This window comes from Phalaenopsis equestris, unplaced genomic scaffold, assembly GCF_001263595.1.
Source record: "Phalaenopsis equestris unplaced genomic scaffold, ASM126359v1 Scaffold000036, whole genome shotgun sequence".
NCBI classification, from domain to species: domain Eukaryota; kingdom Viridiplantae; phylum Streptophyta; class Magnoliopsida; order Asparagales; family Orchidaceae; genus Phalaenopsis; species Phalaenopsis equestris.
The window spans coordinates 2051293-2063331 of record NW_018164478.1 but is presented as its reverse complement, the minus strand read 5'-3'; the positions used below and the strand labels follow the sequence as shown (position 1 = coordinate 2063331).

Here is a 12039-nt window from a genome sequence, read left to right as displayed (position 1 = left end):
GTTCGCGAACAACTCGTGTCCGGCTCATTAATTTCGTTCGATAAGTTAACGAGCCAAACACAAACTAAGATGTGTTCGTTCGTGTTCGGCTCGTTTTGGCTCGAAATACTACTCATCAAGTTTATATATATATATATATATAAAGTAGTATTTTAAAAAAATCTAATTGACTAACACGCTACAAAGATTTATAAACAATTAAAATATTGATTAAAAAATATAATAAAAATTATAAATTAGATTCAAATGATATTTTAATATAAATAATAATTTTTAAATCTTGCTCAAATACTTATTGTTTTATGCCTACATGATTAGGATTGTTAAAATGACTCGTTGTTCGTGAACAGCTTGTGTTCAGCTCTTTAAACAAACGAGCCGAACACTAACACATTTTTTTAGCTCAAAATATAAACAAGCGGACCAAGACTCTTATTCTACTTGTTTACACCCGCACTTTTGACATTTAGCCAATAGTCGAGTCAGCCATTTAATAACATTTGTCGCTCCGAAGTTCCAGCGCTATTTCTTCTGTTTGAAGATGGCCGAAGTGGTGATGGAGACCACTAATCCATGTAAGTTCTGCAGATCCTGGTTTTGTAACTTTTCACTCTTCGTCCTTAATTTTTTCAAGATTTTGTATGAAATTTTTTTATTTGATTGGCGTACTTTTTGGCCAAACCCTAGCTATTTCCCCTTCCTAACACACTTTTGCTTCCTCTTTCTTAGCCACGGAGATGTCAACCGTTGCGGCGGAGCCATCGCGTGTAGGTGAGCTTTGAAAAATTATTGTTTTTGTGTTATCTGATCCGAATGTTCTGTTGTGGTTTTTTGTTTTTATGGCATAAGCTCTTGATTGGAAGTTTTGACGTGCATTTATTCTCATCTCTTGAGTTTTTTTATAGGCTTTTGATGGGGGGTGGTTCAGGGTTATTATTGCTAGTTTTCAGAAGTTGAGGTTGACTTACACCGACTAGCTTGTCGTGCTTTCCATCACGATTCCTCTTTCACGAACGTTTCAGAAAGATTTATGTATTTTATTTTGTTTTTGGTTATGTTTTGATAATCTTTTGCCTGTGAGATGAAACTTGTTAGTTTATATTTTCTGTTGGTGTTGTTTTGGTCAAGCTTTAAAAAGCAACTAAAGTTTTTTTGCTTTAATGAGACTAGATGCAAAGCCTCTAGCTGGGAAGATAAATTAAAATAAAAATAGTTCATAAACACACCATAAATCGTGTTTGGCACTGTTGGCATGCTTCATCATTTAAGTGTCCGCTGCCTAAATGATCTTCAGTCTTTTAATGCCCTCTTGTGTTATTAAATTTATCTTTTAAACAAATATCTCGTTTTCAAAACCTTTGTTTGGTTAATCTTTTTGAGCTGTCATATTTTGAAGTTGTATTTTTTTTATTACACCAAACATTATAATAAACTAAAAAAAATATTAGACATTAAGTCATGCAATCAACAAAAAACTAAATACAAATAAAAATAATAAAAAAAAAACAAAACTTTTAAAAGCAATAAAAAGATAGAACTAAAAGAAGAAATAAAAAATACTGTAAAAACATATAAAGGAATGTCAAAATATTGAAAAGAAAATTCATACTAGCAAGATACAAAAAATTTAGCAAACATATAACATAATAAATATTTTTTAAAAAATAAATAGAATAAAGCGTAAGCCTCACTATGACCATTAAAGTGTGAGCTTTGAGATAATTCTTGGGTGCCTCATATTGTGGTGCACTACGAATATTTTTTAATCCATGTTGTGATTATTATTAGAATTTACAAGTAAAATTTTTATGAGCTCCTTAATGATTTAATTCTTTCCTTTTTTTTTTTGAAAATTACTTGTCCATAATTTTATGGGTGTTTGGATGAAATTAGTATTTATTAGGTCCTGTAAGTCCAGATTTTCTAAATCCCGAGGACATTAAATTTTTAAATATGTTTGGTATGAAATCCATAATTTTAAGGTGTTTGGATGAAATTAGTATTTATTAGGTCTTGTAAGGCCAAATTTTCTAAATCCCGAGGGCATTAAATTTTTAAATATGTTTGGCATGAAATCTATTAAACTCGACTAATTAGAGCTAAGCCATTTTGATTTTTTGTTTCAAGGTTTAGGATTTAATTGGATATGCTTCCTACCTAGGAACCTAAAAAAAGGCTAGAAATTAGTGTCAAGCATGATAACAATAAAATATAATACAATGAAGATATTTATGTAGATTATAATTTATTAAAAAAAGGTATTAATAATTTAGAGTTTTATTGTTAATTACGATATTGATCAACTATTGTGCAACAATCTCTTCTCTGCATTTCCTGACTAAAATACTTAACCATGCTTAAGAATTTTGATATTTCAAGTAACAAACTCACCAACAAAATGCCATTAGAGCTCAAAACATTTGAATGCCTCTTATTAATTTCAATGACAACGACATAGAAGAAGAGGTAATTGCTAGCGAGGAGGTTGGGTATAGGGATGTTGCAATGGAGGGAAAGGCTGATAAGAGGCGATTGTAGGAGGGAGTTTGCCTCAAAGAGAGATCGCGAGAAGAGATTAGAGAAAATGGGAATGTAGAGAGGGAAGGCATTTGGTGGGTTTCGGTTGATGAATAGATTGGAGAATATGGAATGAAGAGAGGGAAAGAATCTAGTTGTGTCGTGATACTTCGTTACCGTGTTGTGTTGTTTTGTTAGAAATAGTCACCACAACTTTTTTAAAGATGAGATGTTGCTCAACAATTGCGTTGCAATGATTTTAAAGTTGTGGAGGTACATGTATGAGATGGATCTTTAACTGGATCTTTCCATCATGAACTAAATTTGCAATATTTTAAGTGTACTACCACATAAGGTCTTAAGGATATGGGGGTTGATAAAGAGAGAGATTACAATGATGGAAAACTCTTCTTGAAATTTTGTTGTATTGGGCATAAAGACATGGTGGGGTTGTTGATGCAATATAACCCGTCTTCAACACATATTAGAATACAACATTTTAGCTATCGTCAAGGCCATAGGGGAGAAAAGTAATGGCAGTGTGGGATAAGGATGGAGGCCAACTGCACATTGACATAATATTAATTGGCAAACAAGGCTTTATAGACAAACGTCTAGCTGTACCTCGAGCCACATATGTAGTTGATTCACTTTTTTCCTTGAGTTTATATCCAATTTTTGTTGATTCTTCTATTATTGAGTGGATGATACATAGCATTTGTAATCTTTTTGTCCTGCCTATATTTTATCATTTTCGTCCATTTAGGTGCCCAATTGCACTTTTGGGAATTCAAATCAAGAGGTTTTCTCTCTAACATCGGGCATTGAGCCATTTGGTGCTATTAATCACTTGATATGCATAGATTAATGGAGTAAACACAACCAATGCATTATAGCCATACATTTAGCAACCCTTCAAATTTTGGTTGAATTGCCTATTTTTGATTGGAGAGATAACGACTGTAATCTTATCTTCTTGACAATATTTTATCATCCTCTCCCCCTTTTTTTGCCCAATTGCTCATGGATTGATTTCCAATTTTCGTTGAATTGCCTATTCTTGATTGGATTAAACATCCTCTTGACAATCTTTTATAATTTTCTTTCCATTAGGCGCCCAATTGTATATTTGGAAATTCAAACGAAGAGATTTTTTGATAAAATCATGCATTGGGCCACCTGGTTCTATTAATCGCTCTAGAAGTTTAGATTAATGGAGTAAGCACAACCGATGCATTATAGCTAAACTTATAGTTGCCCTTAGAATCATGAGTATTGTAAAGCCAAATAGCTCGTAAATCATCTATCATGGTTTAATACAGGTCCATGATTCCATTGCGTTCTACGAAATGTGAGAAACATGTTAATTGTTAACCTATATCTTGATTGTCTTTTTTTACATTCAGATTGCTTTATGGAGGCTTGTTAGTTGACATGATTTGCAATGCATAGGGCAAGAGTACTTCCCTTTAAAAAGTTTTATTGGTGACCACTTTGTTTCTCGGTTATAATTTATTTTTCCAACTTTGACCATCATAAGCATGTTGCAAACTCATGTTAAAGTTGTTGGCACTTAGCTATTAATCATGCCAAAAAAGGCTTCACTTTAGGGCTTCAATTTTGGAAGAAACTACCACTCTCAAAGATGCTTGATAATGTGATCAACTTCGCATTATTGAAAATCAAGTTATGTCTAGACCTTTAATTACTTGATGGTTATAATTTCTTTTTTCAACTTTGACCATCATAAGAATGTTGCGGACTCATGTTAAAGTTATTGGCACTTAGCTATTAGTCATGCCAAAAAAGGCTTCACTTTTGGGCTTCCATTTTGGAAGAAACTACCACTCTCAAAGATGCTTGATAATGTGATCAACTTCGCATTATTGAAAATCAGGTTATGTCTAGATCTTTAATTACTTGATTCAATGGTTGTCCCGACTCACTTTTCTTGTTTAAAAAGTAGCGGAGGCAAGGGTCTAATATTTTTGAGTTTTGTGGCGATGATGGTTGTATATGAATTAGAATGCAGTTTATTCTGAAGTTTGAGGGAGTGGGAGTGATACTGGAGGAGACAACCCAAATCATAAAAATAATTTCTATTAATAGGAAAATCGGGTTATAACACACACAAACTGAAAGCAACATTACCAAAACATTAAATGACACGAACAAATACCTCAAAATTGTATACCAAGGGCGGTGGAGGTTTTCAACGTTGGGTGGATCGGGATGGTTGGCAAGTGTGGTGGGAGTGAGGAGAAGGCGCCGAATTGCTAGGATATCATCTATGAAGGCGGCCGGCGACAGGCGGATTGGTGCTGGAAGGTGCTGAACAACAAGGGCAGCGATGGGGAAGACCTGAGACAACTAGATAGCTGCTATATGGGTGTTGATGGGATGTCGGGAGAGTCCGAAAGGGGTGGACAACAAGTTGCTGCAGTAGAAAGAGCGTTGGCAGTGCAGGGGGAAGCTGTGGGGGTGGTCAACAACTAAGGAAAGTGGAGGAGAAGAAGTAGGGAAGATAAAATGGGAGATGCAATCACCATCTTAGAGTAAGATATAATCGGAGCACCACCACCTCCTCAGATGCAACCTTACGAAAGTAAGAAGGGCTTCCACGCAGGAAATCTAAAATCAAAACAAGAAAGACTACTAAACTTTTAGCAAACTAGCATACATATAGCCCTAGCTCGGCAGGAACAAGAAAGGAAAGAATAGGAAAGGAATGAGGAGAAAAGGGCTAGGCGACAATGTCGTCTCCCCCCAATCCCACTCAATCTGGGCAAGAGATGCGAAAGTAAAGGCCGCACGGGCCGCTTGATGCCGCTCGACCCTCTGGATGGAGCGGGTCACTTAGACCGGTCCCCTATGCTAGCTGGTTCAGTTGGATGGTTTGCTTCCAACAATCGTGCGGGAAACTCCTGTTCCTGAGTCCATGCATGGAAAGCTCCGCGTCATCTCCCGAGGTTGGGGGAGTTTCGACCTCATTTGTCGTAGCTTCTGGCTCTTCGTGGCATGGCGTCAAGTTCTCAGCACGTCAAACAAGTAGACGTGGTTGTTCCAAAGTACATTATGATAGAAGAGATATCCATATATCCTTGGCACGACTTTAGTTAGAACTGTAGAAGAGGGGTGCAATTGAGAAACAATTAAGTATTGGCTATATCATGCTAGGCGTAGTTATGGATTAACAACTAAAGCACTCAAATTTATTGAAGTCTATTTTTCTAATGCCACGATTTGGGTATAAAGACTTAAGCTGCAACAATGTTTTTGTAAGTTTCCATAGGAGTGATTCGACTTGGATGTTTTGTTTTATGTAATGGCTCAATTTGTGCTACCCATCATTTAGATCTAAGCTTGGTTGGTTTATGACCGGGATCACTGGGGTTCTCTTTGATGTGATTGCTCATCTAAATAATCTTGCGGTTCTAAGGATGTTTAAGAACACTCACTCCTCAACTATGAAGTTGGTGATGAGCCATATTAATTTATTTCATATGCGCTGCATCCATCGGCTGGATAGGATTACTTTGTGCTGTCGGAGTCAATAACTCATTATTAGTAATGATGAAGAAGAATATAGCAGTACAATATTAACGAGTTTTATGACTTGAGTAAATGAAAACTTTTCAGTTATTAAAGGAAAAAACAGATAAATCTTGTCACTATTCACTTACCTTTTTTCCAAAAATAATGTAATTGATTGTAGAGCCAAAAATGAATTCGAGGTAAATTGATTATATACGAGTTGGCATGCCTTGAAGAAATTATCCATGCCCATGGCCTATGGAGAGTAGTGGCATCATCCTCTGGGCGAATTGGATTGAAAAGATACAAAATACTATTGAGAATAACATTGTTATATGATGTTTAAGAGACATATAAAGATGTGTTCAAATATTCGTTAGAAGATGATACTTTGATAGGAGTTTTCTAACTATTGTTGAGTTGTAAAACAAGGAGTAAGGTGTTGGGGATGAAGTTTGTGTCAAGGGCATCTCCTTGTCAGGGCACAATTCGTTAGAACGCCCTTGATTGCTAATATCTACGAAGATGACGGTGAAGAGGAGGAGGATAACAAATTAGAAGAAGATGAATTATAGTAATAATACAGAGATAAAAGAAAGTTGTTTCTTGGAAAGCTCCTAAAGAGAAACTTGCATGAAAAGTTTTCCGCAACACCTCATTCTTCTTAAAAAGGCTCCCATCTTGAAATGGTGATGAGTCATTCTTAGAGAAGTTAGATCGCCATGTTTTTAGTTGCTTTTTTTTTGTTATAACAATCAACATGGAATCTTATCACGTCTTAATGAATAATTTTCATATAATTATACTCATTAGAGGACCACATATATGATTTGATATGACAAGACATTGCACAAAATTTCATGCTTTTAACTTGCCTCTTTTTGAAGGTTCGATTGATTGGATTTTATCCATGCCCCAAATGACTTGCCTACTTTACTTATCTACATGAGTTACTTTTCTATCCAACTCGATGTTTCATATCCTATTAGTCTTGAAGTTTCTTTTATTTTTTATTCCTGCAGTTGACAATAAAAGTTAACAATCTTGTGGTTTTAAAAAATTTTGATGCTTTGGACACTTGTTGATGAGAGAATTTTTGTTTGTTGTTTTAGGTCAAATTTTCAGAAGGCTGACTGATTGTAAATGAGACAGTGCTCAAAGATTTTAACCTCTTTTTGTGAGGGCTTTTTGATTTGGGGTTCAAGGTTTTCCATAAGCGCAAGCTCTTATGGTTAATTACTCATTCTGATAACAAAATATCACTTTCGATTAAGGCTAGTCATTAGCGTTGAATATCCAATATATAATAACAACAAGCTTAGGGTTTTATTTATAAAATTTATTATCTGGAGCTTAAAGTGAATGGTGGGGAAACGTTGATGAACTTGATTAAGATCGCTTGATTCCATTGTCTAGTGTAATCATGGTCCTTGATTTATTTAGTCAGAGGAGGTAGTCGAGCCAACTTGATTGATAAATGCTTGCTAGCAATCATGAGTTGCATCATCCAAGATAGATCTGTGATGGATGTTTGTCTAAAAAGATAAATTTAAGTCGATCTTAGCTAACAGAAAGATCTTTGCTAATCAATTGTACACATATGGTTGACACCTCGAAGGATAAAAAGCCATTGAGGAAGATGGGTGTTGCGGTTGTGACCATAATATAATAGTACTACTTTGGGGTTACTACTAAGTCAGAGGACTCGGGCTAAACCATGCAAACAAAGTACAAAATAGACATATTGCATGAATGCAATTTTTGTGGAGCCATTTCGTTTTTGATAGTATATTTAATGATATACTCGATGTGATATTCATTATTTTTAAGTTGAAATTAATTAAAAGTTTGGTACCCTTGACAAGTTGTTACGGAGGGCGGATAAAATTTATTTTGTCTTTTAAATGATTAATTTAAACTTGTATATTTTTGTTGGCTATTTTTAAAAATTGATTTAAAAAATTAAACTCCTATAATTGAAATTTTCTATCAACTCGGTCATCATCATAGATTTGAATATTTAAAATAGTTGCGTTTGAAATTTATTTGAAACTCATCAATTTTGTTATCTTTAGAATACTGATCCTATCAACTCCAGTCCTAATGAAGAGGGCAATTAGAATGATTGATTTGGGCTTGCAAATTTTTATATATGTGATTTGTACATCATTGAAATTTATTAGACTTGTCAACTTTGGTTCTTTGTAGGAAGAGGATCATAGTTGTTAGGTGAGATTTACAATTTTACCCTATAAACGAGGTGTCTCGTGCGGATTTATAGTTTGGGATTTTGCACACATTTCAACATTCCCATATAATGTATTTTGTCATTAAAGGTATTATAACATGAGGTTTAGTGCATTTAGAATGAGTAATCACATAATATTTTATGTTCCTCCAAGGGAGGATATAATATTTGAAGAATTCGTGAGATGCCAATGCATATTTTTAAATATTCACACATTTTTGAGGTCTCGAATAAGACAATACTTGAAACACAAATGCAAGATTTAAAAAATTATTTCGAATTTTAAATGCATGCTTGGATCGCACACAAAATTCTATTTTGGGTTTTTAATGAATCATTTTCTATTCGCTAATAAACATTACGAATTCGGTGGTGATTGAGCATACAAACTCAAAGTTTAACATTTAAAATGACATGTATATGTTTGAATTTAGCCCTGATTTATGCATTCGTAATAAGTCAATTTGTGAGTACCTAAGTTTAGCTCTTGATTAAGCTTAGCCTTAATTTATGGTATTTCATATTTAAGTCAGTTAGTTCACCGATAGACATAGGCCCAATCAAGCTTATCCCCAATTTAGGATGTTTCATATTTGAGTTAATTTGTCAGCTCCTAAGCTTAGTCCCAATAAAATTTACCACAATTTATGTATTTAAATAGATCATGTAAATATTTATTTGCATTACACTTGGATTCTTATTTGTTCACTTTCAAATACAATCCGATTTGAAACTTTAATTTACAATTCATGTTTTCTTTTATTTTTCATTTTTATATCATTTCAAACTCCGAATAATTTATTTTTTTTAAAGCATTTGCAAATCCAAAATCATCATAAATTTCGGCAGTCTCCCGACTTTTTCCCCGTTTAGGAGGCTGCATCAGAGTGCCTGACCTGCACAGTTGTCTATAAGATGCACTGGTTAGTGTCATGAGACACTTTGACCCTAGGGGGTTTTCTAATCCACTGGTCTATAAGACGAGTGTGGGTCTATATGACCAATAAGATTGCTAGAAGGAGGAGATCTTGATGAACTGGTTAATCTGGTTTGGACATGTTGCCTCATGACTCATTTGTATGCTAAATTCAACATTCTTAGTGCCATCATAATTGCCACAACAAACAGCAATTTGGGCTATAAATTTATAAAGTTTTGGGTCTATTTAGCTCTCTAAATAACTTGTGAAATATTGTTGGTTAACCATTTGAGGTATTTTTGAGATCCAGAATTTTTGTAAAAATTCATGTTTTATCTTATCAACGGGTCTTTTAATGATCCCAACAGTAATAATATTCTTAATGGCGCTGTACCAATATGCAGCTAGGACTGTAATCAAGTTGAGTATTGTCATTCTCAAGATTTTTTATAGAATTGTTCTTTGCTGAGCTCAAACATGAATAAAGTTTCAGATTCTTTTTAAAGCTTGTTTAATTATTTTCAGCGAATCTTAAACTGCATTCAAGCTCTAATAGAGCTCAACTATAGGTAAACAAGTGACTGATATGTTCATATTTTCAGCCATATAATAGGTTTATGCATATTTGTTCAAATGTTTAATTTAATTCAAATTTATGTTTAATTTTTAATGAAATAGCATAATTAGAAGTTAATCGCTTGAAATGCCTCAAGTTTAATTTGCTTTTTGGTTGAATTTCATTTTTATGCTTCTTTGTAAAGTCTTAAATGAAATGACTGTTTTTTTGTCCTTGTAAAAAGGAATTACGTCATATTTTACATTAGGTAATATATTTGGGTGGTGTTACATGAGATGATCATACTGCCTGTACTCATTGAAATTCCCTGCCTTTTGTAGGATTTAATGTAAAAGAAGACATTACTATAGAAAGTACGGCAATTGCGCATGCTGCCTCTACTCATTGAAATTCTCTGCCTTTTGTAGGATTCAATGTAAAAGATGACATTACTGTAGAAAGTACGGCATTTGCGCATGCTGAACCCTCACCAGACAACTCGGGTCCACCCAGGATTGACTCTGACAAGGAGGTCCTTCACGAGAAAGTAACTAAACAAATCATAAAAGAGGGTCATGGACAAACTCCCACAAAATTTGCCACTTGCTTCTGTAAGCGTTATATAATTTTCTCTTTATAATTTCCATGTAATGTTTTTGCAATTAATATGAAAGTCTTTTGTTATGCTGAATCACCAAGAAACACAAATTTTAGAAGTATTGTTTATAGAATACCATTTCCGTTCTACTCCCTGGTGCTTGTTTTAATTGGTTTTGCCATAACATAAAAAGTTGTATTTAACAGCATTGTAGTTTTTCTCTCGTAATACATTCGTGAAAAAATTAGAATAGTCGGCAGTCTGTTGTCTTATATTGCTTGTTACATTGGAGTAGAGTTTTGTGATGTGGCAGTGCACTATAGGGCATGGGTGGAGAAAACTTTGCACAAGTTTGAAGATACATGGCAGGAGCAACGGCCCGTTGAACTTATCATAGGAAAAGGTATATCTGCATCTTCATTTTTATTCATTTGCTGCTTCAAAAACTCTAATGTGACATGCAATCTGACATTGTCATCTTCTCTAACCCCAATAATTTCAAAAGTCTTGGGTACATTTTAAGTGATGGTTGTGCGAGGTGCTTGCTTGAGTGAACTAGGAAAAAAAAATTATATTGCTTATAACCATAATTTTTTTATTGATTATAATTCATATTCTTTACCCAAAAAAACATGCTAAAGGCAAACATGACAAAGCAATGAGATTTGAATGACAGCTCATTAAGAGATGCAAGCACAGCAATGTAAGAAATGCTATTGTGCCATTCCTTAACAGTCCATCTTTTTTTCATTTTTTGTTGAAAAAACTATTGGTGTTATTGCTTAAATTCTTCACTCTTGTTGATTAATATCAGAGAAAAAGCAAATGGTGGGATTAGGCATTGGTGCTGCAAGTATGAATAGTGGAGAACGTGCTTTGTTACATGTTGGCTGGGAACTTGGTTATGGGGAAGAGGGAAGCTTTTCTTTCCCAAATGTGCCACCATCAGCTGATCTGCTGTATGAAGTTGAGCTTATTGGCTTTGATGAAGTTGAAGAAGTACGTCTCTATTTTTCGTCTGAGAGTTGCATGCTGATCTGTCCTGCTATTTGCATGGTCATGTGCATTTTGACGAACTTGGGTTTGAAATATCTAATGATAATTTTAATTGACTTTGATAATTAGGGGAAAGCTAGAAGTGATATGACAGTTGAAGAACGGATTGGAGCAGCCGATAGGAGAAGGATGGATGGTAATGCTTTATTCAAGGAAGAAAAGTTGGAAGAGGCAATGCAACAGTATGAAATGGTAAAGACCTCGAATTGTCCAGTTTCGTATTATTTTCTTTTTCATTGGTTTCTATTATAACTTCTTCACAAGAAATGAATAGAGTTTCTCTTGCTGTTAGGCTATAGCATATATGGGGGATGACTTCATGTTCCAGTTGTTTGGAAAATTCAGAGACATGGCTTTGGCGGTGAAAAACCCATGCCATCTCAATATGGCTGCTTGTTTGATCAAGTTGACACGATATGAAGAAGCCATTGCCCAATGTAGCATTGTACGTATGAATGTTGAACTTTTATGGGATTTGCATCGATGAATTTTAATTTTTCTAAAATTAGAAATTTGTGTTAATCGGAAGTGCTACTGGAGTTTAACCAAAGAGAATGATTTGATCTATCTTTCTATCTCTCTCTCTCTCTCTCTCTCTCTCTCTCTCTCTC

At 34.5% G+C, this 12039-nt stretch overlaps 1 protein-coding gene across 1 annotated transcript in view; it reads left to right on the top strand.

The window, feature by feature from the left end:
* Window positions 1-458: 458 nt before the first annotated feature.
* The window catches only part of LOC110018913 (peptidyl-prolyl cis-trans isomerase FKBP42), a 15790-nt gene continuing 4209 nt past the window's right edge, over window positions 459-12039 (top strand). The window contains exons 1-7 of the mRNA XM_020716390.1: window positions 459-575; window positions 730-771; window positions 10203-10385; window positions 10686-10775; window positions 11187-11371; window positions 11498-11620; window positions 11721-11873. Of these exons, the coding sequence (XP_020572049.1) occupies window positions 542-575; window positions 730-771; window positions 10203-10385; window positions 10686-10775; window positions 11187-11371; window positions 11498-11620; window positions 11721-11873 (810 nt within the window). The 5' untranslated portion in view covers window positions 459-541. The remainder of the gene's footprint in view (window positions 576-729; window positions 772-10202; window positions 10386-10685; window positions 10776-11186; window positions 11372-11497; window positions 11621-11720; window positions 11874-12039) is intronic.